Source organism: Fundulus heteroclitus, chromosome 4 (assembly GCF_011125445.2).
Source record: "Fundulus heteroclitus isolate FHET01 chromosome 4, MU-UCD_Fhet_4.1, whole genome shotgun sequence".
Taxonomy (NCBI): domain Eukaryota; kingdom Metazoa; phylum Chordata; class Actinopteri; order Cyprinodontiformes; family Fundulidae; genus Fundulus; species Fundulus heteroclitus.
Genome location: NC_046364.1, coordinates 731,251 through 757,504, shown reverse-complemented (window position 1 = coordinate 757,504; position 26,254 = coordinate 731,251). Strand labels below are relative to the sequence as shown.

Genomic DNA, 26,254 nt, shown 5'->3' with positions numbered 1-26,254 from the left:
ACACACACACACACACACACACACACACACACACACACACACACACACACACACACCGTGACTCAGTGAGCAGACTTTTCCACATCAGCATCAACAGCGGCACAGCGGCAGGAATTCCTCACTGAGGCGCCGACCCGTCAGAGCAAACTCTGGTTCCTGATTGGCTGCAGCCATCAGAGCTGAAGGTTTGAGTTCCTGCAGCTGGTTGACGAGTCTCACCTCATCCTGCAGCAGAACCCAGGTTCCTGCTACAGGAAACTGGGTTCTGCAGCAGGAACCTGGGTTCTGGATGAGTTAATCTGAACATTTTGGATCTTATCCCTGCAGAGGATACCTCCTGCACTCTGTATGAGTTAAATGTTTCTTAACTGAGACAAAGTCTGGAAAGCAGCTGAACGCTGTTCTGGTTGCTGCAGCTGGAAGTTTCCACTGAAGTCTGCGACCATCAGTCTGTGATTTCTGCGCATATTTAACGACCTCTATGATGAGGAATGAGTCTTTGACCGCTGGTCAATGGATGAACGTTCTTCTTCTACTGATTTGGTTGATCTTATGTGCAGATCCGTGATCTTATGTGAGATCTGTGGTCCTCGCCGTTGGCTGGATGTTCTGCCTCCGTCACACCCTCCCTCCTCTGCACATGCTCAGTCCATCTCTGCCAGCTCCTCTCAGGCTGTCTTCTGACGGTCAATGCAACAATGTTCTGACCCTGGATGTTCCTCCTGGCACGGCGCTCTGCGTTTATCTGGGCTGAGGACCAGAACCAGAACCAGAACCTCTGCTGACGGGGAACATGGTTGTTGTTTGTTGGCCCACATGTCTGAACAGTTTGATGTTCTGCTGAAGGTTGCTGTGTGCAGGCGACACCCAGAACCTCTGATAGAAGTTATCAGCTCAGTGAGTGATAACGCAGGAGTGGAGCACGCCACACTTTTATGGACCTCACCTGTAGCTTCAAAGACTTCCTCAGGTGACCCAGCCACACCTGGTCTCACAGCCTGAGCGACAGCAGGAAGTGACATCACTGAGGGTGGGGGCTGTTCAAACAAAGCTGCTGTGGTGAAACTGAACCACCCACTCATCCCAGTCACCACTGAGTCAGCAGCGGGTTCTGGTACAGCCCGTTTCCATGGTAACGGGCCAGCGTGTTGTTCTGAATCACGGCTGGAGCTCCGGGATGGGCAGCGTTATCAGAAAAGGGTAGCAGACCCTGTTACAGCAAATCTGGTTCCTCAGCAACACATCCAATCTAAAAACCTGTCAGCCAGAGCTACACCTGCTCAGAGGGCGGAGCCTATCATAGGTAGGCCCCACCTGGAGGAGTTAGCCTGAGTCCTTCTCACAAACAGTGAAGCATGCTAACGTTCACCGCTGCCCTGTCTGTAATCATCGCTTCGTCTAGAATGAATGTTTCTGGTAGTTTGTAAGGAAACAGAGAGAACCCTGCCGAGATTCAAACCAGCAACCTTCCTGCTGCTCAGATTCAAACTCATGACTCTCACACCACCTGCAGGAGAGGTGAGCTGTGAGAAATCATTCAGTCTAAGCCCCAGTGGGTGGAGGCAGATGAGCGTTCACACTGAGCCTGGTTCTGGTTCTGCTGGAGGTTCTCCTCCCTGTTAAAGGGGAGTTTTCCTCTCCACTGTCGCTTCATGCATGCTCAGTATGAGGGATTGCTGCAAAGCCATCAACAATGCAGACGACTGTCCACTGTGGCTCTACGCTCTTTCAGGAGGAGTGAATGCTGCTTGGAGAGACTTGATGCAACCTGCTGGGTTTCCTTAGAGAGGACATTTATGACCAATCTGTATAATATGATTGATTTTAACTTTGTAAAGAGCCTTGAGATGACATGTTTCATGAATTGGCGCTATATAAATAAAATTTAATTAAAGTTTAGTTTATTACAGTTCACTGACTGTCCACCAGAGGGCAGCAGGTGCTTGCTTACTAATAATAATCATCTTTATCGATAATCTTCATCTTCATCGTTGCAGCACACTCCAATGAAGCGTGTCCTCTGCGTCCCTCAGGGAGCGGTGGGCCGCCACTGGGTGGCGCCAGGGAGCATTCTGGGGCTCGGGGACCCAGAGGTTCTGTCTGACCGCCAGGGTCAGTCTCCCCCACTGAGGATCACATGACTTCCTCACCTGACCTGCAGCAGGATGGAGGCAGGTTTAGCGCACATTCCCACCCTGACGGCGGTGAGCTCTGCTGGCAGCCACAGCTGCCCTGGGGCGGACTGACAGAGGCTGGCAGACATCAGCTCCACCGGCAGCAGGTGATGCAGGTGAAGTGTCTGGCCCAAGGGCACAACGACTGAGGCAGTCAGAGCGGGGAACTCCCTAACTCCTGGGCCACCGTCATCCCCAGGACGAAGGATCTGATGATGAGGGACACGCTGTGGAGCACAGGTGTGAGGAGGTCCCTGCTGTATGATCACCTCAGCAAGCTCCAAGCCTCGTTCTGCTGACGCTGGACTTAACCTCGTTAGCAGCTAATCCTCATCGGGGGCACATTAACAGCTTTAACGTGCAGCCACTGATATCATCTGCAGCTCAGGCCTGCAAACAAGAAGCAGTTTACACCAACCAGACGCCGCTTCATTCACTTCCTTTTTCCGCCCTCCAGGCCAGACGATGTGCCGCCATCACTGTTCCCTCAGGCTGAGCTTCATCAGAAAGGAAAGTTTTAAGATTAGTCTTAAAAGTAGACAGGGTGTCTGCCTCACGGACCAAAACTGGGAGTTGGTTCCACAGGAGAGGAGCCTGGTAGCTAAAGGATCTGCCTCCCATTCTACTTTTAGAGACTCTAGGAACCACCAGCAGACCTGCAGTCTGAGAGCGAAGTGCTCTGTTAGGAACATACGGGGTAATCAGAGCTCTGATATATGATGGAGCTTGATTATTAAGGGCTTTATACGTTAGAAGGAGAATTTTAAATTCTATTCTTGATTTAACAGGAAGCCAATGAAGGGAAGCTAAAATTGGAGAAATATGATCCCTCTTGTTGATTTTCATCAGAACTCTTGCTGCAGCATTTTGGATCAGCTGAAGACTTTGAACTGCATTTTGTGGACTTCCTGATAGTAAAGAATTACAATAGTCCAGCCTTGAAGTAACAAATGCATGGACTAGTTTTTAAGGCGTAGTTAAATGTTTCTTTTTCTGAGAACTAAACCCAGGTTCTGAGCAGAGAACCTGCTGTATGACCTTCATCAGAGCTCTTTAGTAACTCTACTGATGAGATGGATGCAGGTCTCCAGCTTCAGAACTGGAAGCTTCATGAAGGACATTAATGTCCCATGAGAGAAGGTCTCTGCTGCTTCTCCAGAACCAGAAACTGGGTCTGAAGGCAGACGAAGATCCGGCTTTTGAAGAACTTTAGAAACTGATCCAGACATCCATCTGTTATTCGCAGCTTTTCTGCAGCCTGTGGTCCAAGGTTCTGCTGCAGGTTCTGTCTTGGTTCTGGCCTCTGAAGATGTAATCTGAGCCCCGGCTCAGTCCGGTTCTGTCCTTCAGCTCCTCTGTAATCCTGTTAGCTCTGTAATCCTCCCACTGCCCTCAGATCCCTGCAACTCTTTCCTCACCGCAGCTCAGTGGGATGCTGCTGGAAACCAACTGAACCGTTCAGGTAGGACAGGAACCCCTAAAGATCTAACCTGGACCCCCAGAACCCAACCCACCCATCGGACCCGCTCCTTTAAGCCCCCCCCCCGCTCCTTTACCCCCAACCATCAGCTCCCTTAGACCCCAGGAAGGTAAGACCTCACGGCAGGGAGGAAGCACTCAGACTGCAGGTGTGACAGGTTCTGGCTCCAGAACTGCTCCTGGTTCCAGGTTCTGTTGGTAGAACCCATAGAGGAGCTTCAGATGGTGGCGTTATTGTTTGTCAGAACAGCTTTTGTTCCTTTTTAATCAGGTTTTTTTCTGCAGTTCTTGCAGGAAGGCAGCCTGTTAGGTTTGGGTTAAGTTCAGTAAGAATGTTTGGACCAGACAGCGATGAATCGGGTCAACGGGTCGCCTTCATTTAACAAACTTCTCTGAATCTGAATCTGAAGGAGGCCTTCTCTGCTCTGGGTGTTGGATCTCAGGGGTTTTGGTTCTGACGTTCCAGTGTTTGTGGGTTTGTGTCTGAACTTTGGAGAAATGAAGCTGGAGTAGCTCATCAGAACGAAGCGAGGTGTGTCTTCGTAAAAGTCCAAATGTTTCAGAATCTTTAACGTTAAACCAGAGCAGAAGTTTGCTAAAACCCCAGAACTGAGTTAGCGGTCCTGGTTAGCAGACGGTTCTGGTCCGATCAGTGATGGGCTCATTCTGAACTGTCAGCAGAATGTGGGTCGCTTGGCTGCAGTCAGAACCGACGCTGCAGCAAGCCTCTTACTCCCAGAGAGCTCGCTTATAGAGGATTAAACTGTTGTTTGTGACTCTGTCCTATTATTACGTTCTGGACCGGTTCTCAGCAGACAGAACCGACCAGCCGCAGGAGCGACGACCCGTCGAGCGACGACCCGGCCCGCTTCACGGCTGGATAAACGGATAAACCCACCCTGGAGAGAGAAAGTGACAAACTGGGCTCCAGTTGAAATGTTTGTATTGTGTCCAGTGGCCTCCTGGGGAGGATTAGGATCATGACCAGTCAGTTCTGATTGGGCCCGACACTCAGCCAGACGTGATCCAAACACCATTAAGCACAGAACAGCGAAGCAGAGGAGGTAAGCTGGGAGGAGCCGCGGCTATTTACGCACAGTTTCCATCTGTTTTCACACTCCCTGAAGAGGAGAGACCCATCAGGGAATGGTGGTCAGAGACCCACTGGGCCCCATCAGGACCAGAGTCAGAGACCCATACAGGACAACTGGGCCCCATCAGGACCAGATTTAGAGACCCATACAGGACATCCACCAACGCTACGTTGCTCCACAGACGGTCCAGGAGGTGGTGGAGGTGTTGGTCCAGGTCTGGGAGGAGATCCTCAGGAGATCATCCTCCACCTTCTCAGGAGCTGCCCAGGTGTTGTAGGGAGGTCCTACAGGCAGGTGGAGGTCCTACAGGCAGGTGGAGGTCCTGCAGGCAGGTGGAGGTCCTACAGGCAGGTGGAGGTCCTACAGGCAGGCGGAGGTCCTACAGGAAGGTGGAGGTCCTACAGGCAGGTGGAGGTCCTACAGGAAGGTGGAGGTCCTACAGGCAGGTGGAGGTCCTACAGGAAGGTGGAGGTCCTACAGGCAGGTGGAGGTCCTACAGGAAGGTGGAGGTCCTACAGGCAGGTGGAGGTCCTACAGGCAGGTGGAGGTCCTACAGCCAGGTGGAGGTCCTACAGGCAGGTGGAGGTCCTACAGCCAGGTGGAGGTCCTACAGGCAGGTGGAGGCCCCACGCTGCTGAGCCTCATTCTGACTGGTTTAAGGACTTTACATCAAAGCTGGATCCTGTAGAGAGTTTCTCTACTTTAACTTTCAGTGTGGCTCCAAATCCAGACCTCCATGGGTTAATAAATGTGATTTCATTGATCATTTTGTTGTCAGGATGTTCAGCTATGTAAGGAACAAAGTATTTAACAAGAATATTTCATTCACTCTGATCTAGGATGTGTTATTTCAGTGCTCCCTTTATTTTGTTGAGCTGTGCAGTTTGACCAGTTTCCAGCGGTGACGGCGTCTTCCTCTCCTCCAGGATGTTGAGCTGGGTGGTTAAAGTCGTTCCCCAGCCTCCTGAACCTCCATCCAAAAACACCGAGGATCCCAAGGAAGGAAAAACAGACGCTGCCCCGCCCCCTGCTCCTGCCCCGCCCCCTGCACACGTAAGCCACGCCCCCTTTAATTCACAGTCATAATTTTTCTAGTACGTTCAGACCTGCAGCCGCTGCAGACGGAACCAAAGTCCAAAACTATTTCTCATTCTGACTTTAGTCAGAAATCAGTTTCCTGCTCCTCCTTAGTGTTTAAAACCAGATCAGACCTGCAGTAGCTTCTAGGTCAGGAATACGATCATCACCTCTGAAGGATTTATTCTCCTGCCAGTTTTCCAGTCGCTGAAACTCTTCCTCTAGCTTTTCAGAAAGGCTGCAGCGGTTTCTCATCATGATTTCTGCTGTTGTGTGTTGAACAGGAGAAGAAGGTGACGTTTGAAGATGAGTGCAAACCGGACGGTAAGATGGCTGAAGCGTTAGAAACCGACCCGGTTGGCTTCCTTTCACCAAACCTGCCTCCTGTTTCTCCAACAGCTGCGAAAAGTGAGAAACCAAAGCAGGACGCTGAGGCGGCTGCAGGGAACGGGTGAGTCCACACGTCTCCTCTGAAGGCCCGATTCCTCCAGGATCTATGAGCAGAAACTCTTCATTCTGTTCATTCACTCACTTTAAATCCTGAATGGAGGAGCTAAGCTCTGGTTCTGGGTTCTCACTCCTCAGTCCGGCTCCAGGCGTGCTGACATGGATCAGCAGCGCTCTCCCTCAGCCAACACTGCCAGCCAACCAGAACCGAGCCAACGCCATGGCCAAGGTGAGGAGAAAACACTGACCCGGGTCCAGGTTCTGCTGAATTTTACTGACCCAGGACCAGGTTCTGCTGAATTTTACTGACCCAGGACCAGGTTCTGCTGAACTTTACTGACCCAGGACCAGGTTCTGTGGGCTCCTTCACTGCTTTACCGCTGCCTGTGACTTCCTGATCTCCTCCTGATGTTTTCTGCTTCTTCTCTCTCACATTCACCTCAGGAGGAAGCTGCAGCAGCCAGGTGAGCACATACCTGGGTGTGAAACCGGGTCAGAACATGAATGTATCAGAACAGTTCTGGGTCACAGAACCATAGTATGCAGTGAGGGGCTTGGTTCCAGTAGGTTGTTAGTCAGGCTGCAGATGTTCTGCATGAGTTTTCTCAAACTGAGGAGTTAAAACCAGGAAGATAAAATAATTGTAGAAGAACCAGGATCTGGACCTGCGGTTAAACTGATGTTCTTCTGTGTTCTGGCTCCTTTGGACCACAGCAAGCCCAACGATGAGTGAGTAGCCTGCCACATACTGAGCTGCTTTATCAGCCAATAGCTGCCAGGATGCCAAATAGTGAGCTAGGGACCTTTGGTTTCCTCCACAGGAAAGGAATGATGGCCTGGATCTCACAGGGTTTGGAGAAGGTGGTTCCTCAGCCTGACCTGAAGAGCAAAGAGTCGACAGCAGCTGAGCAGCAGGTTCAGGTAAATGTTTCCTCTGTCCCTCATCGATGGCGTCATCAGAAGGTTAATTTGTTCAGCGTGATGCAGCAGGAACACGCTGACGTAGATTCACAGTCATCCAGGACAGCATCGTCCTAAGTGCTTCAGCAGAAGACAACTGGACTCGAGTCGTTTTGAAGAGCAGCAAAAAAAACCTTCAAGGAACAAGAGAAGAAGTCCAGTGGCTTTCTACTGAAGCACTTAGGATCAGCAGATGGAACCAAGTTTCCTGAAAGCGGGTCAGAAGGTTCTGTAGCTGTGAAGCTACAGAACTAAACATAAACTAAACTCCCTGAAATGAATCTGAGACGATTCACAGAAAACTGAACCGTTAATTAGACGCAAATTAAGAGAGAAAATCACCTGGGAGCCGCTTTCAGGGACGAGAAGCAGGCGCAGATGTTTGATCGTCTGGCTGATCAAACATTAATGATTTACTGCAACAATAAACTCGCTGGGATCATTACTGAGGCTGTTCACGCAGAACCACAGAACTCCAACACATGGAGTTCCACATAAAGGTTCCACGTGTTCTCCAGCACCCGTAAAGTCTAAACTTTCCAGGTTCAGCTCCAGATATCGTTATTTACGGCTGTAGGTGACTATGATGGTGTTTCTGACCCGTTTTTGCTCCTTCTCAGGTGCAGCAAACAGCAGCTCCAGCAGGTGAGAACTTACCTCAATGTTCCTGCGGCTGAACTGCAGCAGAAGCTCATTTTCAACACTTTCTAATGTTTCGCCTGCAGAACCTCAGAAGACCAAGAAGGAGCCGGAGCCAACGGAGCAGACAGCTCCACCCAGGTCAGCATGATCCCCGTTCTTTAGACAGAAATGCCCACAGTCAGTGCTGATTGGCTGGCTGGTTAATTGGTTAATTGATGATCTAGACGCTGAACCTGTAACATGTTGTTCTATGTGAACCATGCACTGGTCTCCCAGCATGATGGAGTGGATCAAACATGGCATCGTGAAGGTGGTTCCCCAGCCAGAGATCCCCCTAAAGCCCGAAGGAACCAACCAGTCAGAAACTCCAGCTCCGGCCAAAGGTGCCTCTAGTTCTGGTTCTGGTGAAGGTTGAAGCAGTCACCATTGGACAATGAGCTTTACTGAAATGTTTGTCCTTGTTTTGGGACACCACAGCTCCCCCTGCAGCTCCACCTCCGGCCACCAGACCCGCCTTGGAGACAGAGTGAGTCACCTGTTGCAGATGTTGGCCACGCCCTTCTTTAACGGATTCATCTAGATTTTTCTCTTCCTACAGTTACTGACAAACCCTTTCACTCCCTGGAGGTCAGGTTTTAGATCTGGGTGATATTCAAGCAGAGCTGCTAATTGCACTAAGCTAAATGCTGGTAGAGGCCTGACAGGTATGTGGGTCATCCTGCGTACCTGACAGGTATGTGGGTCATCCTGCGTACCTGTCAGCCCTCTGGAGACGAACCTCCTCCCGCCCGGTTTGTCCAAGGCATCTGAAAGAGAAAAGCAGGTATCATCAGGGCATCCACTTCTCCAGTTGGTGCAGGGTTCTTATTTTGTTCCTCTGACCCTACATCGACTGCCTAACCCAGACAAACTACTGTAAAAAACAAATATTATTCTTGCCCTTACTCACGTCAGCCTTCGATTCAGTCCCTGGTTCCACCGTATTCTCTAAACTACATCTCTGTAACGCCTACCATCTGGGGTGCATCAGGGAGGGCGACGAATGGTCGTGTAGAAAATCTGCCACGCCCTTCGGTCTCATTAGGCTCCAGCTGTTTTCCAGGCTCTGATCATTGACGTCCTCACTGACTTCCTACACTATTTTGTTTTCTGTTGTCTCGAGGACATACTCGTCTTCTCCCGTAGCCGTATTGAGCACCAGAAACACGTCAGGGTCATTTTGCAGCGGTTGCTGGAGAACCGGTTGTTTGTTAAGGGCGAGAACAATGAGTTCCACGTCCCATCGTCTGTCTTCCTCGGGTACATCCTTGGGGGTGGACAGGTGAAGACAGGTAAAGACAGATCCCAGCAAGGTCCAAGCGGTGGTCGACTGGCCGGTACCTTCATCACGCAAACAACTCCAAAGATTCCTGGATTTCGCATTCTTCTACCTCAGATTCATCAAGAACTTCATTCTCATTGCTAAGCTCCTCAGGACTCTCACCTCCACCAGGACCACATTCGTCTGGTCAGCAGCTGCCAACATCGCATTCAGAGAACTTAAGGAGATCTTTGCTTCTCCATCCTGACCACAGGTCACCATGGAAGTAGACGCTCCAGACGATGGAGCCGTTCTACCACAACCTGACCACAGCAGCATCCTTCAGCCCTGCGCCTTCTTCTCCCCACGATTCAGCCCCACTGAAAGGAACGAGGACATCAGCGACGGGGAACTACTGGCCATCAAACTCGCCTTGGAGGAGCGGAGGCACTGGCAGGAGGTCAACCCATTCTCATCTGGACAGACCACAATAACTATTAAGACCGCATGGAAGCACCTCTTCTCTCCGCTCCTAAGTCATCCACTGGGCCCATAACTCCAGGTTCTTGGTTCCTGCTGATCCATTGGCCTCCTCTGCCGACACGTCTGGTGGCCGTCCCTCAACAACGATGTCTGTGGTTACCTTTCTGCACGTACTGATTGTGCCAAGAACTCTCATAAACCGCCATCTGGACTTTAACAACCACTCACCATCCCTGGTCAGCCTTGGTCCCACATCGTGTTGGACTTTGTCACCGGTTCACCTCCATCCAAAGGCATTCCAACCATTCTAACCATTATAGATGGATTTTCAAAGGCCTAGTTCCAGTCAGCTTCACCAAACTCCCCTCAGCTCATCTGACTGCTTGTCTCCTGTTTCACCATGTCTTCCATCTCCCAGCTCTGGGGGCATCTTCTGGATTAGGGGCCAAGGTCCAGCATAACAGCCACATCTCCGCCGCCACTGGGAAGTCTCCTTTCAAGGTTTCTCTGGATTACCAACCAACATGGCTGCCATCTACCTTCCCTGAAACCATCCTACCATCAGTCAGGAGTCACCTTCAGGCCTGTGAGAAGGTGTGGCTGACAGACAGAGACAGTCTGCCCGTGGCCAGGAGGTGTGGCTGTCTTCTAAGAATTTTCCCCTAAAGACGTACTCCAGGAAGTTGGCACCCCGGCTTTTGGACTCGTTCTGACTCCATCATCAGTCCCACATGTGTCCGGCTCAGACCTGCTCATCAAGTCCACCCTGAAGGGGCAGTGTCAGGTTTGTGGGTCTGACTTATTTCCTGCAGGACAGCAGACGCCGGCTAGCAGGTGTTGCCCAGCCGGGGAACAGAAGGAAGGCGTCAGCGCCTTAGCTCTCCTGAGCGGTACCGGACCTTGTCTCAGCTCCTCGATGTTCTCGTTCTTCTGTGTTTACCGCTCATGGATCTTGCCTTTCTCTCTCCTGCATCCATGCTGGTTCCTGTTCAGTTCCTGCCATCCAGCTTCTCTGGTTCTGCTCCAGCTCAGCCGTCACCACTCCGCCGGTTCTCTCTGTCCCGACTTCCTGTCAAGTGGGAACCCCTCCAGCCTTCCTGCATTTCCAGTCATCCCGGCGCTCCTCCTCTGCCGGCGTCTGGTTCTGTCGTAGAACCGTAATCCTGCCCCCAACACAGACTGACTAGCCTCCTCCAGTCAAACCATCCATCCATAAGTCAGCCTCTGCTGCCATTCCCTGGCCTGTTGTCTCTCTCCATGACCAGAGCCTCCAGGCAGCCACTTCCTCACTCCCGTCTTCATCAAAATCATTCTCTCTGTCAATAAACAGCCTTTACCGTTATTCTGCCTCTGTGTTTGTTGCTACTGGCCCATCGTGGAAAATCCAACCGTGACAAGGGCAGGAGGTCTGCAACAGCAGAATGAGACATGAGAGAGAAATAATGAGGATTGAAGGTTTTTCTCTTTGTTTGTTTATCTCCTCAGGTCTGCAAAGGAAGCAGAGCAGCAGCCAAAGTAGGTGGAGATCTTCTCAGTCTTTCTTTTAAAAATCCCAGCGGCTGAAACCTAAAGCTCAATCCAAAGACAACAAGAAACCTGATTACAGTTTCATCTCTGTGCAAAACCACCAAAATGATCTCATTTCAATGATTCCTTGAGTCCCTTGACTCCAGGCGCTGTTGGTGTCCTGCAGCCTTCACAGGTGTCCCTTGTCCTGCACTCCTGAACCAAATGCCTAAACAGCCTGACCAGCATGTCTGGCTCTGCAGAGTCAGGACTGTTGGAGAAGAGACGCTGCTAAATGTTGCAGGACAGCTTTAACACTGAAGGTCTGTGGTGGAGCTCACAGTGTTGGTCTGCCAGGGTTCCATCTCTACATTTAGGAGGAGACCATCTCAAACTCAGCAGATCTGAGTTCATAGAGTCACTCCTGACAGGTTTCAGTCCAATCTGTTGACCTGCAGCATAGAAACTGCTGCAGATTGAAACTACTGGCCCGTTAACAGCGTTCTCCTAGAACCCGACAGAACCATAGACTGCAGTCAGAGAGGAAAAGTTCACCAACTGTGATCTGGTTTCTGGGGCGCTGCATCATCATCTCCCTGTTCTTCCTGCTGATCTCTGAGCTCAGAAATGTTCTGTTTGCAGCATGATGGGCTGGATCGTCAGCGGCATTGGACGCATGTTGCCTCAGCCCGTCCCAAAGCCGGTGAGTCTCCTCAAAGCTCCTCGTATATCCAGCAGGGTCAGCTGACCTTCACTGAGGGTCTGTTTGTCTCCTTGATGCAGGATGCAGGAAATGACGACGTGCAGAGCAGTAAGTACCAGCGGACCTCAGTGTAACACACCCACATCATCGTCCAGACCGCCGATCGGTCTGCAGTATAAACTCATGACTTTAACCACATGACGGCCCAGGTGGCTCAGTCCAGGTAAACCAGCCTGTCCAGCCTCAGCCTGCTGGTTTATTCCCTCATGCTGTGGACAGATGCATTGAGGAGCAGCACCAACTCACTGCAGTTTGGACCATTTGTTCTGCACATGTTGTCCATCTGCACACAGACTGAAAATATCTCTGTTTACCTGACAACTGTTCAGTGAGAGTAACCAGAGCTGCAGGTTTATTGGCACCAATGCACAGAACCTCGCTGCTGAGTTCTGGCTGCAGGAAGGAAACTGCATAGAGTTAAAGCAAAGGCTGCTGCAGATAACCACGGTCAGCGGTCGCCATGATCAGAGTGTCTGAATACTGCAGTTAGTGAGGAAGGAGGTAGAAGGTATCCCACAATCCTTAGCGGGACGTATCAGCACAGCTCCCACAGAGAAATCAGCTAAAACATCCGTAGAGCAGAGAGTGTCTCTTTGTGGTTTATGTCCAGAGGGCTGTAGAATCTGACTCCGTCCTCCATGTTTCTGACTCCATCCTCCATGTTTCTGACTCCGTCCTCCACGTCTCTGACTCCATCCTCCGAGTCTCTGACTCCATCCTCCGAGTCTCTGACTCCATCCTCCGAGTCTCTGACTCCATCCTCCATGTTTCTGACTCCATCCTCCATGTCTCTGACTCCGTCCTCCATGTCTCTGACTCCGTCCTCCGAGTCTCTGACTCCGTCCTCCGTGTCTCTGACTCCATCCTCCGTGTCTCTGACTCCATCCTCCATGTTTCTGACTCCATCCTCCATGTTTCCGTCACTAATGACGTCAGAGTTAAAGTCTGGAATCAGCTCAGCAGCTGAAGCTCCTTTCCTCCCTGATGGAGTTCTGCTGACCCATAAAGGTCAGGGAGCAGGAGGTAGGAGGTAGGAGTTAGGGGATAGGAGGTAGGAACAGGAGCTAGGAGTAATAAGGCTGATGCAGCCCATGTCCCATTTTTCATAACCAACAGGAGAAGTTTCTCACAGACGAGGTTTCTGTTGAAGTTTAAGACGTTCTGGGCGCTCATTCCTCAGGAAGTCCCTCAGAGCGTGAAGCTTTTATCATGTTGCGTTTAGGACTGCGTAGCGTTGAAGCTGGTTAGTGTAGACAGAAGCTGAGCTGCAGCTGAACAGTCGGGCTCCTGCTGCAGTCCAGGTGCTTCAGGTCAGTCTGATGTTGTGTCTGAAGTTAGCAGACGAGCTGATTGGTTGGTGGGTTGGTGTCAGAGGTGAGGCGGACTCTAACTGAGCTGCTCTTCTCCTTCTGTTTCAGGGGGGAGGTCGGCCTGAGCCCCTTAAATAAAAGGAGAAGGAGGTGCAGGACAGAGTCGCTCACACTCACACTGACAGCAGCAGATCATGAGCGGCGGACTGACGCCATCAGTCCTGTAGCGCTCTCAGCTCTGGAGCTTAACGTTAGTCTCGCTTCCCAAACTGCAGAAAAAAGGAGTTCAGGACCAGGACTGTGAGACTTTACTGGATGTTCAGCTGATGTTCCTGAGGAGGGTCTGTTCTGCTAGGAGCTTATCAGGAACCCGCCTGCAGCTGCAGACAAACTGCTGGCCGGTCAGCTTGGCGCTGCTTTACACCGGGAGCAGGTCTGCAGTCTGGATGTTCACTTTCCTACTTCAGCTTTTTGCTTTTTGGACATTTTCACTGAAACATCAGCAGCTATCTCACTACGAGCAACGCAGGAAAATAAAGGTTTGATCTTGAAAATGGAGAAATGTTTTTGGTCTTTTTGTTTGAACGGCACAGAGATCAATCAATCAATGAATCAATCAACCAATCAATCAATTAATCAATCAACCAATCAGCTGGTGATGTTGACCATTTCAGGAACAATGAGGCTTAATCTGAAAAACAGAGAATGGGTCTTTTTGTTTCAATATGAGATCACACAGATCAACATATTAATTATCACAGAAATCTTGTGTCAGGTGAGAAACTCCTCCAGACCCAGGTGTAGGAAACCAGCTGAAACTCTCTGTCTGCCTCTGCTCCTATTATCTGTCAGACAGAGATATAGACAGTACAGAAAGTTGACATGCCAATAAATTACAAAGATCAAAATAAAATAAAAATGTAAAATTAAAAAAAAGATTAACTTTATTTCTACCAGGATGCAATAATTTAGCTTCTGCTAATTCATGAGCTGCTGAATATATGTTAAAACATGCAGATTCAGACTCTTCCCTTCAAACACACAGATCCATCTTTTAATACCGTTTCAGCTCAGTTAGTCCGCCCAGAAATGGAGGTTCTCCTTACGCTTAGATTGAGTTTGGTTCACCGAGGTAAGCTCGTTTAATCGAGCCTGACAGCTACTCGTCCACATTCACACCAGCAGATCCACAGTGATCAATGCAGAGCAGGTTCACTGTCGACACATTTAACCTCAGCAGCTCCGCCTTCCCTGTGCGTCTAGTCAGCACCACTCAGAAGAAGACGGACCTGGTCCTTGAAGACCTGGAGGAGGTGGAGGACGAGCCGCCTGTGCAGAACCACCAGCAGAGGTCCACAGCGGAGGTGAGCGTGCTGCTGCTCTGCAGAAACCCTTACTAACCAATCACGTCGTGTTTTTATTCCCACGCCTGTTAACCATCTGCTCTGGTTAAACATCTGTAATACAATAAGTATTAATGTTCCAGGTTTTAGCATTTTATCAGATTCTAACGTAAAACCAAACAAATTATTTAAAAAACTTCACTGGGTCCAACACTGACTCTGAGGAAGTCCTCAAGAAAGCTGCAACTGCTGGATTATTTTCACTTATTTACTTACTGGAATAAAAAATTAAAAAATAAAAATGCACACACCAGCCACTTTATTAGGCACACCTGTTCAGTTACTTGCCAGGAACAATGAATCAGCCAATCAGGTCGGTGCAATCAGGCGTCAGGGTTAGTAGTGCAGCTCCTGGCAAGCATCAGAAAGGGAGAAGATGGATTTACTCGACTTTGGAAGTGGCAGACAGGACAGAAGGGAGGGATGGGATAAATAGGACAGGTGGGACAGGTGTTGGAGACAGGTGTTGGACAGGTATGTGGGATGGAGTGGGAGGATTTCAGAGGGACTTAAAGGAAATCTGTGTTTCTGGTTGCAGACGGACGACGCAGAGACACAGGTAGATGAGCTGAGTCCTCTGGTGGACAGCATCAAGAAGGAGGCTGGAGAGGCTGTCCTCGCTCACATGGAGGAAAGGTTAGCAGCAGCTCCTCATCATCATCTTCCTCCCTCAATCTCCACGTGGACTGAGGAGCACCCCCCCCCCCCCCCCAGGCCCCCAGTCTCCCCGATATTAACGCTTACAGTTTAAGCGTTAATATCTGCTTCAAGAGGACCAGAGCAGTTCTGCTTTGAGAGCTTCAGGAGTTCTGTCAGAACCATCTTCAGGTTGGATCCAGATTCTGGTTTACATGGATGGTCCCGTTCATAAAAGCATCCAGTGTTAGGATGTTGTAGGTTTGTGTTATCAGAGCTTACTGGCAGAACCTGTAATATCAGGAGAAAGTACTGGATCCGTCGGTGGGTTTAGCTGGGTCTGGATGCTGGGATGTCCTCCCTGTCTCAGGCTGCAGCAGGAGCGTCTGGAGGCGGCCCGGGTCGCTGAGGAGATGGCCAGGAAGGCGGCGGAGGAGGCGGTGCGGCAGCTGGAGGTGGAGCATTCAGCCAAGATCGTTATAGAAACGCTTCCAGAGTCCAACGACCAGTAAGTGGCTCAGTTTAGTCTGATTTCATGACCTGAGTTCAGGTAGAAACCAGAAGCCATAAAGGATCTGTAGCTGAGAGGAAGTGTCTGGATAAACTCAATAAACTGTCCTGGGATGCCTGCTGGTCCCAGTCCCAGAATAAAAACATCACTGATGGACAGTGGACCATTAAACCGACCTGGAACATTTCAGTTTAATGTCCATTTGCACTTTTTAGCTTCTGAGGTGCTTGTTTGTACAAGCGTCTCACAGAAGTTCTATTTCACTTGAACATCGCATTTTTACTTGAATATGCCTTATTATAGATGAATAATTGCACAGTATCTTTTTTATTGTCTTCTGTCTGTGTTTTTGCTGCTGTTGCATCCAAATGTCCCCGCTGTGGGACAGCAGAGGCGTTTCTGTCCTCTCTGACCAAAGTCTCTGGCTGTCCGCAGACTGCCCAACATCCTGGAGGAGGAAAATGAAGACGAACCCGAGTAAGTTCACTGGAACCTGCAGCAGATCCATTTCTCTCTCTGGGTTCTGGTGGAGTCTTTGAAAACTGTTTTGTTGCCGTTCTTCTGATGAAGACTCATCTGAAGCGTTGCAGAGCTAGCAGGTCCAGTACGGTCAGAACGTCTCTGTGCTGAAGCAGAACCGCAGCAGGGAGAGTAAAGTGATAGAAACGAATCAGAAACTTTGTTTTCCTCTTAGACAGGATCCAGATTCTGCTGCTCGGTTCTAAGACTCATCACCAGCCTGGTTCTGCTGGTCTCTCTGTACCGGTTTGACTTCCATGAGAAACTGATCTGTCGCCGTTCCTGAGGAGAAATGCAGCACCACATGTCAGAAAGGAACGTTCCATTAAACAGATGATTCTACCAGAACTGTTTGACAGAATTAGAGAAAGAACCAAATGAAATCCTCAGAAGATCTTAGATCTTTGTTGCAGCTCCTCTGTTCTTTGAGAACGTCGCTGATCTTCATCAATCAGGGTTCATGGTTCTTGTTCTGGAGCTGCCAGATCCTGTCAGCAGGATTATGCCCCAGTTTTCCTCGTTTGTTGGTCCACAGACGCATCACCGTCCTGATGGATCCAGGCGTCCTGCAGATGTCCTGCAGATGTCCTCCAGATGTTCTGACCTCTGGGTTCTGCTCCGGATCATCGCTGACTGGGTCTAACCTGCTGCCTTTAACCAGACTCTGCTTGACATGTTCCACCAGCAGCGTTCTTCGGCCCGCTGGAACCCTGTTCTCCTCTGTTTGGTTCTGGTTTGGCTTCAAAAACCAAACAATCTTTGATTTCTTCAGTTCAGCTTTCAGGCGGATGACTTTGGCGTCTTCCTTGGGTTCCTGAAGGTTTCCCTTTTCCAACCAGAACCTTTATTTCCAGCCGGGTGGGAACTACCAACACGATTCTCCTGATCTTAATCAGGTTTATCTCGTTAACGTCCGACTGGTCTGTCTTTAATCAGACATTCAGGTTCCAGGAATATTAGAAGCTCGGTTTGGTCTAACGAACTGAATGAACAAAGCAACTTATTCCAGTTGTTGAATTTATTTTTAGTTTTAGAAAATCAAACATTTGAGTTGATTTTTTTTTTTGGACAAATTTGTCAGATAAATAACATTTTCCTCCAAACTGAAGCAGCTTTGAACCTCCTCTGAGCTCTTTTACTTCCTGATGAACTTCTGCAGCCAGATGTTCCAGATGTTCAGTTTCACAGCAGCTTTCTGCTCTTCTGCTCGCTCAGGCTGCAGAACCTGCAGGAGGACAGTGAGGACAGCACAGGCACTAAGAGCAAAAGTACTGAAGAGAATCAAACCGATGAGTAAGTTCAGCCCCGTCAGATGGAGGCTTGGACTCCAGCTCTGCTAGTTTCAGCTCAGCTTAATGTCCCGCTGCATCCCTGCCGTTTGTTGCATCACCTTCCTCTCGCTGCAGCACCACCATTTAAACACCAGATGTTCTGGGCCGCCACAGAACGTTTCTACATGTCAAACCTTCCTGCAGCTTCAGCCTTGCAGCGCTCACACGCCGTGTGTTTACCACACATGCAGCCCTGCTAGCCTTTATCCAACCGACCCCCAAACGCCACAGCATGGCTCGTCTTCATGCAACACGCCGATGAAGGTTAATTCAGCTCCGCATGCAGGGTGCCGAGCTGACCTGACCTGCATCCAGATAAGTTACGCTGCTAACGAGCCGCCACTAGGGGGCGCTCCAGGAGCATCATGATTTTAATTTCCAGATGTTCAACCGATCCTCGCATAGAGTCACACCATCGGGTCAGAAGGTCTCCTTATAGGGAGGCGATGGGTGGGCGGACCAGAGCTGGGTGGTGCTTGCAGTGTCGTGTCAGAGCTAGAAGGTTTAGGGTTGAAATCTGAGCTGGGTTCTTCTGCGGTTCTCCTGCGGTTCTCCTGCGGTTCTTCAGTCCTTTGGAATGAGTTAGCGAGCTCTTTCCTGGCTCTTTGTGATAAAGATCCTATAACTAGCGTAGCCCCCTCTGCCAGGTGTTAGGACAGGCTCCGCCCACTCTGAAGCTTTTCCCATCCTCAGGTGATTATAGGTTAGTGGAAGGCCTGATCCTGGATCTGACTCTAACTGTCCTCCTTTCTCCAACCTTCTCTCTGCCAATCAGGACTGAGCTGAAGAGGTAGGTTGGCCCTTTTGATTTAACTAGCATACAGTTGAGGAGATGCTGGTTTGAAGGTCCTGTGTCTCATGTGAAGATGGCTCCATGTTCTCTTCTGGCTCTTCATGGCCTCAGAAAGAGAATTATTTGTCAATAATTTAGATGAAATGAAACATCCTGTGCTGCAGGGACGAGGCCACGCCTGTCAGGACATTCAGGTGTTGCTGTTAGCTTTATTTAAGCCATGCTGACGCAGAGACTGCTCAGGTGTTAGTTTGGTCCAAAATGGACCTCCAGGGTTTTAGGACTATTTCAGGTCAGTCGTTGTCCTGGGTGATGTCCTCCTCTCAGGTGTCCTCCCCTCTGCACCCAGACACCTATGAGACCCTTACAGGACGTCTCCTCCATCCCTCTTTTCCTTCATCTCACCTTGTCTCAGGTGTCTGATGGACGTCTGTCCGGCTGAAGAAGATCCAGACGCTACGACTGAGGGGAACCAGGAGGAAGCTCCGGCTCCATCCTCTGAACTCCAGGCACCAGACCAGGTCACGCCTTCGTCCACCGATGTGGAGCCGGCGTCAGAGAGGAGAGACCTGGAGAGTCCCGTGACCCAGCAACCAGAACCACACCCTGAAGAGGCCCCGCCCCCTTCCACACAGCAGGTGAGTTGCTACAACATCTGAGTTATATCTGACTGGCTGAAGGGTTTGTCCTACCCAGCCAGAACAGAACCAGAACCTCAGCAGGTGGTCGACATATATTCAGCAGGTAATCCTGGTGTCAGCCCTGAAGATCATCATTTCAGGTTCTGGACCAACCCTTCAGGGTCCATCTGGGCTTTCATCAAGTCCTGTCCCACCATTATGCAGCTCCTGATTATCTAAAGTTTCAGGATAATTTTTTCATGTTTGTGATGTTTCTTCTTCTCCTCAGAACGAAGCAGCAGCAGCAGAAGAAGAAACGGCAGCAGCTGGATCTGGAGGTGAGAGCTGAGCAACTCTTTGACCCAAGAAGCCCCGGCGGTCCGTCCACCTTAGTTCAGTCCCTCGTGGTTCCGTCCGTCTTGGTTCCGTCCGTCTTGTCGTTCCTGGTGGACCCCCCCCCCCCCCCTCTCTGACCATAAATGTTCACGTCGCCCAGTTTCAGCTGCAAAGTTCTCACTCATGTTTCTCCATGCAGTTCCCAGCCTGTGCGCTCCCGTAAAGAACTTCCTGCTTCGTCTCCCGCTAGCCGCCGAGTGCGTGGAGCGCTGCAGGAAGCTGATGCATGAGCACCACCTGACGCCGCCCGCCCTGTCCATGCCAACCCCACCCGCAGAGCTCTCCAGGCTCCCCCAGCAGCTGGCGCAGCTCCCCCAGCGGGCGCAGCAGCTCTGCAGCAGCGTCGCCGGCCGCTTCTCTCTTCCCAGCTTCCTCAGCAGCCTTAAGCGCTCCGTCCTGCAGCAGCGCCCCCCAGAAACCCCATAGACCCCCCATCTGTAGCCCAAGTGCCAAACAGCCGCTTCTCTGCAGAGGTGGAGGCTCCAGGCTTTGCTGCTAAGTGTCTGCAGCGCCGCCTGGTGGCCGTTTAGCTTCACTGCACAGCTGAATGTGAGAAACTGGACTCCTCAGAAATGTTGAGAACTGAACAGGAACTTTCCTGAGATGAAGGTGACAGAACATCTCAGAACAACTTTAGTTTCTCATTACAAAAACACACAATTATTGATTTACAAATTAAAACACGTTTGAATGTCATAATTGTTGAAAATGCCAGAAAATGAAAACAATTAAAACCCAAATTATGTCGACCGAAGACGGAAGCAGCTGAAAACGTAATCTTCACCAAACCCTCTGCTGGCTGGTTCTGGTCTGCTGGTTCGTCCAATCCACGCAGAACTGCTGTTTCTGTCTTCCATATGTTTATGGGATATCTACACGTTATTATACAGTTATATTCTGCTGTGTCAAATGTTATTCTGAAAATTAAGGACACATATTGAGATTAAAAATTCACACAAAATGTATTAAAAGCGTTGAATAGTGCAAAACATGGATCTTCCTCGCTTCCACCAACAGCTGGGGCCTCGAGTTAAAAAGATTCTGATTTATCGTATTTTTTTGTACCATAAAACGCATTAAATATTCTTCCAGATGTGGAACATCACTCCTTCACGTCTCTCTATCGTCTCTGTGGGAGGACAGAGTAGCTGGACTACACTGCCCTGTTTCTAACATAAAATAAACTTTTATATTGAATTAACTTACTAGGTTTATTCTTATATGAATGCACTTCTAGTTTAGACATTACAGTCAGGCAGTCTGTAGACAGCTCAGGGGTCCTCAGGTAGAGACACAGTGTACCGTAATGCTCCTAATATCCACTGAGCGGAGCGGCTTGTTGCTAACCAAAGTCACATTTACACATTTTAACAGATTTCTGAGCGCATTGCACCACATAGAATCAGTCAGTCAGCACAACTTTAATCACATATAAGGCGCAGCATCCATTATTGAGACGATTTAAGTGCGTCTTATAGTCCAGATATACGGTATCTCTTACACAACGTTCTACAGTATTTCTGTGGAGGTTATCTAGGCCCTGAAGGCGGGTTAGCAGCACCACATCCTGCAGTGCTAACTTTCTCAATAATTCCTTCCTTTGACAGTCACTAATAACCACAATGTTACTGAAATAAATAAGGATAAAAAACAATACGTGATCCTGTTATTGCTGGTAGGGAACTATAACCTCACAGCTGCAGAACAAACTGGCCCTACATCTGTTCCTAACAGGTACGTATTCTCCATCAGGGACAGAAGCTGCTGCAGGGTTAGCAAACTCTTTCTCCACCCAGAGTCTTCTGCCAGCTCCTCTCTAAGACACTTCAAACTCATTATTGCCTTGGTAACAGACCCATCAGGATAATTATTACTGGGATTTCAGTACAGCACACCCCCCCCCCCCCCCCCCCCCCCATCAGCAAACACAGCAATAGCCATTCTCAGCCGGGTCCTGCAAAGCATCACGAGTGAAACTAATAAGCCTCTGCTGCTTGGAATAAATGTAGTTAATCCAGTTTATATTTCTATTGATAGTGGGCCACAGGAAACAGACTGGTTATCGGTTTGAAATCTTCTGCATCCCCTTGTGACGTTGTTCCACCACCTCTTTCCTACTGTTGCCACTTTATCCTGAATATTCAGATGAAAACTGAATTTTGGAAGCGTAGCGGTCTGGTTATATAACATATCATAGCACTGAATCTGCTGTTATAAGGGTTTTAATGATATCTTTTTGGCAATGGATTCTACTGGTGCTAGACACCATGTAGACCACGACCACGACATCCTTACCTCTATCATGTCATGAATGAACACTCTGTGCTGCTACAAAAACGTAACTTTCTCACCACAAACCTACAGGGCGTCAATAAAACTATTGTTGCTTCTGATCAGCTGTGATGATGAACCTTTCGGGCTACAGATGCATCAACCTGCTGCACAATCCTGCACTTCCTGCTGCTTTTAGATCCCAGAACGTTTTAAACTGCTTCACAATGACACCAGCTGTCGGTATAACAGCTAATTTCGGTTCTGTCCCTGAGACAGAGGCGTCACAGTGAATCTAAAACAAGATAACTTCCTGTTTCCATTCTGAAACTGAACTATAGCACCATGTTGTCAAAAGACTTAAACAGACCTGACTGCTGAGACATGAAGGTCAAGAACTTCCTTTGGATACTGAGGTTCTGTTCGGTTCTGTAATGCTGAGCGGCTGTTTGGATCCATCTGCTGCCGAAGGAACCGCATTTTTCAAAGGACCTCCAAAGAATATGAGACTATTTGAAGAGAAATGTGATTCCAAATATGAGGAATATACCATAAGAGGGGCTTCTATAAGCAAACAAACATGTTTTATCCAAATGAGAATGTAAATGAGTTAAAATGTACAAACTGATTCTGACCATTGCATAAAATGTTCAGTCCTTAGAAGCAAGCAACCATTTCAGAACCATCTGGGCTTTTCTGGAATAAAACCCTAAATGTTGTTGGGACTCATTTCCAGATGTCTGAATCCACTGAGGAGCCGAATATCTTCTGGAAACATGCGCCTATGAAATCACATCCTGGTATCTGAACCAGTCCAGGTCCAGAACAGCAGAACAGCAGAACAGGAACTGAAGGCTGTCCACAGCTTTTCTTCAAGGAGAGATGGACTCTGATTGGATATTGTTTTAAAAGTCCATAAAATATTAATGTCATTTTTTCATCAGTTAAAGGATTTATTTACCAGAGTAAAAGCATCGTGTCTTCTTGATCCTAAAATAATTTCCAACAGGAAAAAAAGATCCAGATTAATTTGGAATTTGACCCCAATGAGGTTTGGAATAACCTTCCTGGAAAATCCTGCATCCTCCTCTGGATCTGTGGATTAGTTTACCTTACATAAACGTTAAAAAGTTTATTTTGGGGCAAGCTGAAGTCAAACTGTAGGGATTTTTGAATTTACATCAGAACATGTAAATAACAGTATCATCTGCATAGAGTATTATCAAATAGTTCAAAACTTGAAGTTATGGCAATAAATAAAGCTTTTGACATTGATGTTGATTCCAATGTAACTCATTGGAATCAACATCAGTTGTTCAGATTTGTTAAATCTTTTGTGTTTGCAGTATTTAATTCAAAATAATCCCAAACAGGGTTTTTCTCATGAAACTTTTCTACAAAACCAAATCCAGCCCGACAAAAAACATGCAGCACTGACAAATTATTTTGTGTTTTGTGTTTAAATAAATCCCTAGTCTGCTTTTATGACCCACAGATTAGCATAATTCCTGATGGAGGATAACTACCGATTAATGTTTTCTTAATGAAATAAAAATAACTGTTACCATAAATTATGCACCGAAGAGAATAGCCTAAAGGTAATCTACTTAATCAATGGATAAAATATATTAAAAGTTATGCTTAGCCCAAATTTATTTAAAAAACAGGGTCTGAATCAGAACATCTGACAGAATCTATTGAAGGGAAATCTGCTGTAAAGAAAAACGTGTGGAAATAAAAACAGGCAGAAGGTAAAGATGAATCAGATGAAAGTGTTGCATCAAAAATAGTTTTAAAAGTCAACTTTCTATACTGAAAGCAAACAAATTATGGATTTTTTAACTATGGATACCATAAAAAAATAGAACCATGTTATGCTCCTTTTCGATTAATTTATAAATTTACTAACAGCATTCATTGGTTAAGAGCCACAGAGGAGAAATCCTGAATGACTTATGGAGCCGTTTCTGGAGACCGCTCAGTTAGTCCTAAACGGTTTGATAAATTGTCTCTTTATTAACTTGATTTTTGTATTTCTTCAGTCTCTGTTCGATCTATTGTTGTTTCCTGATCAGTAAACCATTAACTGTGTGATATTTTCTCCAAACTTCATGTTGGAATAAATCTTGAGGTTTGAGTAAATCTGGAGTGATGTCATCCTTTACGTCTGTTTTTAAATTTGACTGATTTTATGATGTAAGAGAATCAACTGTAATCTGATCACGTCTGCATTGAGTCCATTTATGTCACAACAGCAGCTTTTACTTTTTCTTGGTTCACTTTGTATCTAAAATGCTTCTGAGGTATTATATTCTTATTCTGTAGCTAAATCAAACCAACATTTGGTTTTCAAAATGTAAAAACTGAGTTTGATGATTTTTAAAGTTTGGGGATAGTAAAATCTCTCTGCAGGCCTAAATGCCGACCTCTGCTCTAATCCCTGCTGCTGCTCAGATCCAGTATTTCTCTGTTTTCGTGCTGTTTCGGCGCTTTGGCGACGTTCCCTGAAGCTCCAACACTGTTTTGTGGTCTGCTCCTCAGAGAGCTGCAGGAAAAGTGAGGCTCCTGTGCTGAAGGTGGAGGATGCAGATGGAGACGGGCTGCACAGACACAACCTGAACATCCCGCAAATAATCACCACCCCAGAACCAGAGTCCAACACTCTGACGGTCCGAGAGCTCAGGTAACAGCAGGCAGGCCTGATGGGGGCGCTGTGCAACACCCACAACATTTCACTTAAAATCACACTTTTAATGCTTAGATAGGTTTGGTAGAACATTTATACCAGAGGCAGCTCAAATTGATCAACAATGAAACCAAAAAAATAATTTAATCAACTGACAAAAAAATCAGTTCTTTCCAGAAAATCATCAATAAGCAGAAATATTTTAGTTTTGTTCAGTGGGAGAAGAAAAGACGGGCCACTGGGTCAGAATTGTTCTGCTTGAAGCAATGAACGGAACCAGCAACTCTACGGTTTCCGGTTCAGTTCATTGACTGAACCACGATATCCTGACCATGAAATCCGGATTCATGTTCTGGTCAGTAGTGGTACCTACCGCTGCAGACCCAACGATAAACACCATAAACGGGTCGTAGTCAGAACCATCAGCAACAAAACCGATGACTAAAACCAGGGAACCCATCAGAGGAATGTCTCATTTAGGACAAACACATGATTATGCAAAAGCCATAATATTAATAAAATTTATACTAGTACATTTTATTCAAACTGATACATTCATAATCGCAATATTTTAGCACCGTTGAAGCATAAACTTCTAAAACAGTAACCCAATTAACTATTTTTAGCATTTATTTTATCAAACTACATTTCCACATGTCCAGAAAAGTCCCAACAGAGACGCTGTGACGGTTTATTTGTTCAAACTTCACTGCTACCATAACATTAATAAAACGTAATTAAAACCCAAATGATAAGAAACGCATCAAGCGTCCAGGTGAGACCTCCAGAGTGACGATGCGTCTCCAACAGAGCGGAGCTGTCTGCAGGCGAGGAAGATGAGGAGCTGCTGCAGGGCGGTCTGAAGACCTGGTCTAGTCAGACAGACCTGCTGGCTGCAGACGACGGGTAAGAGCCGCTGAAACAACTCGTCTTCCTCCTCCAGCCCTTCACCTTCATCATCTCAGTCTTCTCCTGCAGGATGCGTCCTCTGTCGGCCGCCAGCATCGGCAGCGTCGTGATCCAGGAGCGTCTGAACGAGCTGGTCAAGCTCTTCAAGGGTCGGACGGAGCGGCAGAAAGACCGGCTGGTGGACCCGGATGAGTCCGAGGAGGAGAGTCCCACCGGGTGTACGTAGATGATTTAGTGACGAAGGACGCTGGGTTTGTTTGGTTACCTAAAGAAAGCAGGATCCAGATGTTGCTCCTGGATCCAGAACAGAGAAGAAAGAATGATCCAGAAACTCTGCTGCAGGGAAGCCAGTGTAGAAGAAGTCCCTCAGAGTCTTCTGTGAACCTCGTTAGAGCTGAAGGTTTAGATCTAAATACTGAATGTCTGGATGTCTAACGTTTCTGTCCTGATCCCCGCAGCCCCCAGCAAAGCTCCTCCTCCTCCTCCTCCTCCACCCCCACCTGGAGAGGAGAAGAAGGATGAAGCAGCAGCACCAGAGGAAGAAGAGGAGGAGCTGTTCCAGTTCGAACTTCTGGGACATCCAGTGAAATTTCCCAAACTTCCCCCGATGCCTGACTGGCTCCGAGCCATTCTGGAATACCGCTTTCCCGACAGCATCGACCCGTTCACCGGTGAGCGCTGCTCCTGAACTTCCTGTCAACAGTTCTTCAGACTTCCTGTTGATGGAAAGATGCATCTGCTTTCTGCTGAAAGATAAATCCAGCCGTTTCTTTTCTGTGTAATCATGGCATTGATGGTAAATCCAGATTAGTTTACATCCAAAAAACAAGAACTTGATCAGCTTTCAAATAATCTGGCACTGACTGCCAGGAGAAGCCCCGTATATGAAGGCAGGCGCACAGGTGAAAGGCGTAAAGGTGATGCATCATGGCAGAGGAGCGCAG

The 26,254-nt window shown here is 48.2% G+C and overlaps 1 protein-coding gene and 1 long non-coding RNA gene across 6 annotated transcripts in view; one reads left to right on the top strand and one right to left on the bottom strand.

Moving 5' to 3' along the window:
• Positions 1 to 3,176: 3,176 nt before the first annotated feature.
• Positions 3,177 to 20,635, bottom strand: LOC118562853. The gene is made up of 3 exons (XR_004930832.1): positions 20,402 to 20,635; positions 12,443 to 12,446; positions 3,177 to 3,187 (listed from the first exon to the last, which is right to left on the bottom strand). It is a non-coding gene; the product is annotated as an uncharacterized LOC118562853 (long non-coding RNA).
• Positions 3,542 to 26,254, top strand: part of cngb1a (cyclic nucleotide gated channel subunit beta 1a) — a 29,690-nt gene continuing 6,977 nt past the window's right edge. Inside the window, exons 1-27 of one of the 5 annotated variants that reach the window (XM_036135793.1) lie at positions 3,542 to 3,636; positions 5,674 to 5,800; positions 6,109 to 6,148; positions 6,224 to 6,275; positions 6,410 to 6,500; positions 6,716 to 6,735; positions 6,986 to 7,000; positions 7,093 to 7,192; positions 7,852 to 7,876; positions 7,957 to 8,011; positions 8,150 to 8,256; positions 8,351 to 8,399; positions 11,142 to 11,171; positions 11,805 to 11,865; positions 11,946 to 11,973; positions 14,499 to 14,599; positions 15,177 to 15,274; positions 15,645 to 15,782; positions 16,221 to 16,262; positions 17,520 to 17,597; positions 18,411 to 18,425; positions 18,844 to 19,066; positions 19,338 to 19,386; positions 24,257 to 24,398; positions 25,212 to 25,307; positions 25,380 to 25,528; positions 25,769 to 25,981. In XM_036135793.1, the coding sequence (XP_035991686.1) occupies positions 5,675 to 5,800; positions 6,109 to 6,148; positions 6,224 to 6,275; positions 6,410 to 6,500; positions 6,716 to 6,735; positions 6,986 to 7,000; positions 7,093 to 7,192; positions 7,852 to 7,876; positions 7,957 to 8,011; positions 8,150 to 8,256; positions 8,351 to 8,399; positions 11,142 to 11,171; positions 11,805 to 11,865; positions 11,946 to 11,973; positions 14,499 to 14,599; positions 15,177 to 15,274; positions 15,645 to 15,782; positions 16,221 to 16,262; positions 17,520 to 17,597; positions 18,411 to 18,425; positions 18,844 to 19,066; positions 19,338 to 19,386; positions 24,257 to 24,398; positions 25,212 to 25,307; positions 25,380 to 25,528; positions 25,769 to 25,981 (2,143 nt within the window). In that variant the 5' untranslated portion in view covers positions 3,542 to 3,636; position 5,674. The remainder of the gene's footprint in view (positions 3,637 to 5,673; positions 5,801 to 6,108; positions 6,149 to 6,223; positions 6,276 to 6,409; positions 6,501 to 6,715; positions 6,736 to 6,985; positions 7,001 to 7,092; positions 7,193 to 7,851; positions 7,877 to 7,956; positions 8,012 to 8,149; positions 8,257 to 8,350; positions 8,400 to 11,141; positions 11,172 to 11,804; positions 11,866 to 11,945; positions 11,974 to 14,498; positions 14,600 to 15,176; positions 15,275 to 15,644; positions 15,783 to 16,220; positions 16,263 to 17,519; positions 17,598 to 18,410; positions 18,426 to 18,843; positions 19,067 to 19,337; positions 19,387 to 24,256; positions 24,399 to 25,211; positions 25,308 to 25,379; positions 25,529 to 25,768; positions 25,982 to 26,254) is intronic. The other 4 variants (XM_036135795.1, XM_036135794.1, XM_036135797.1 and 1 more) reach the window with 4 other exon arrangements.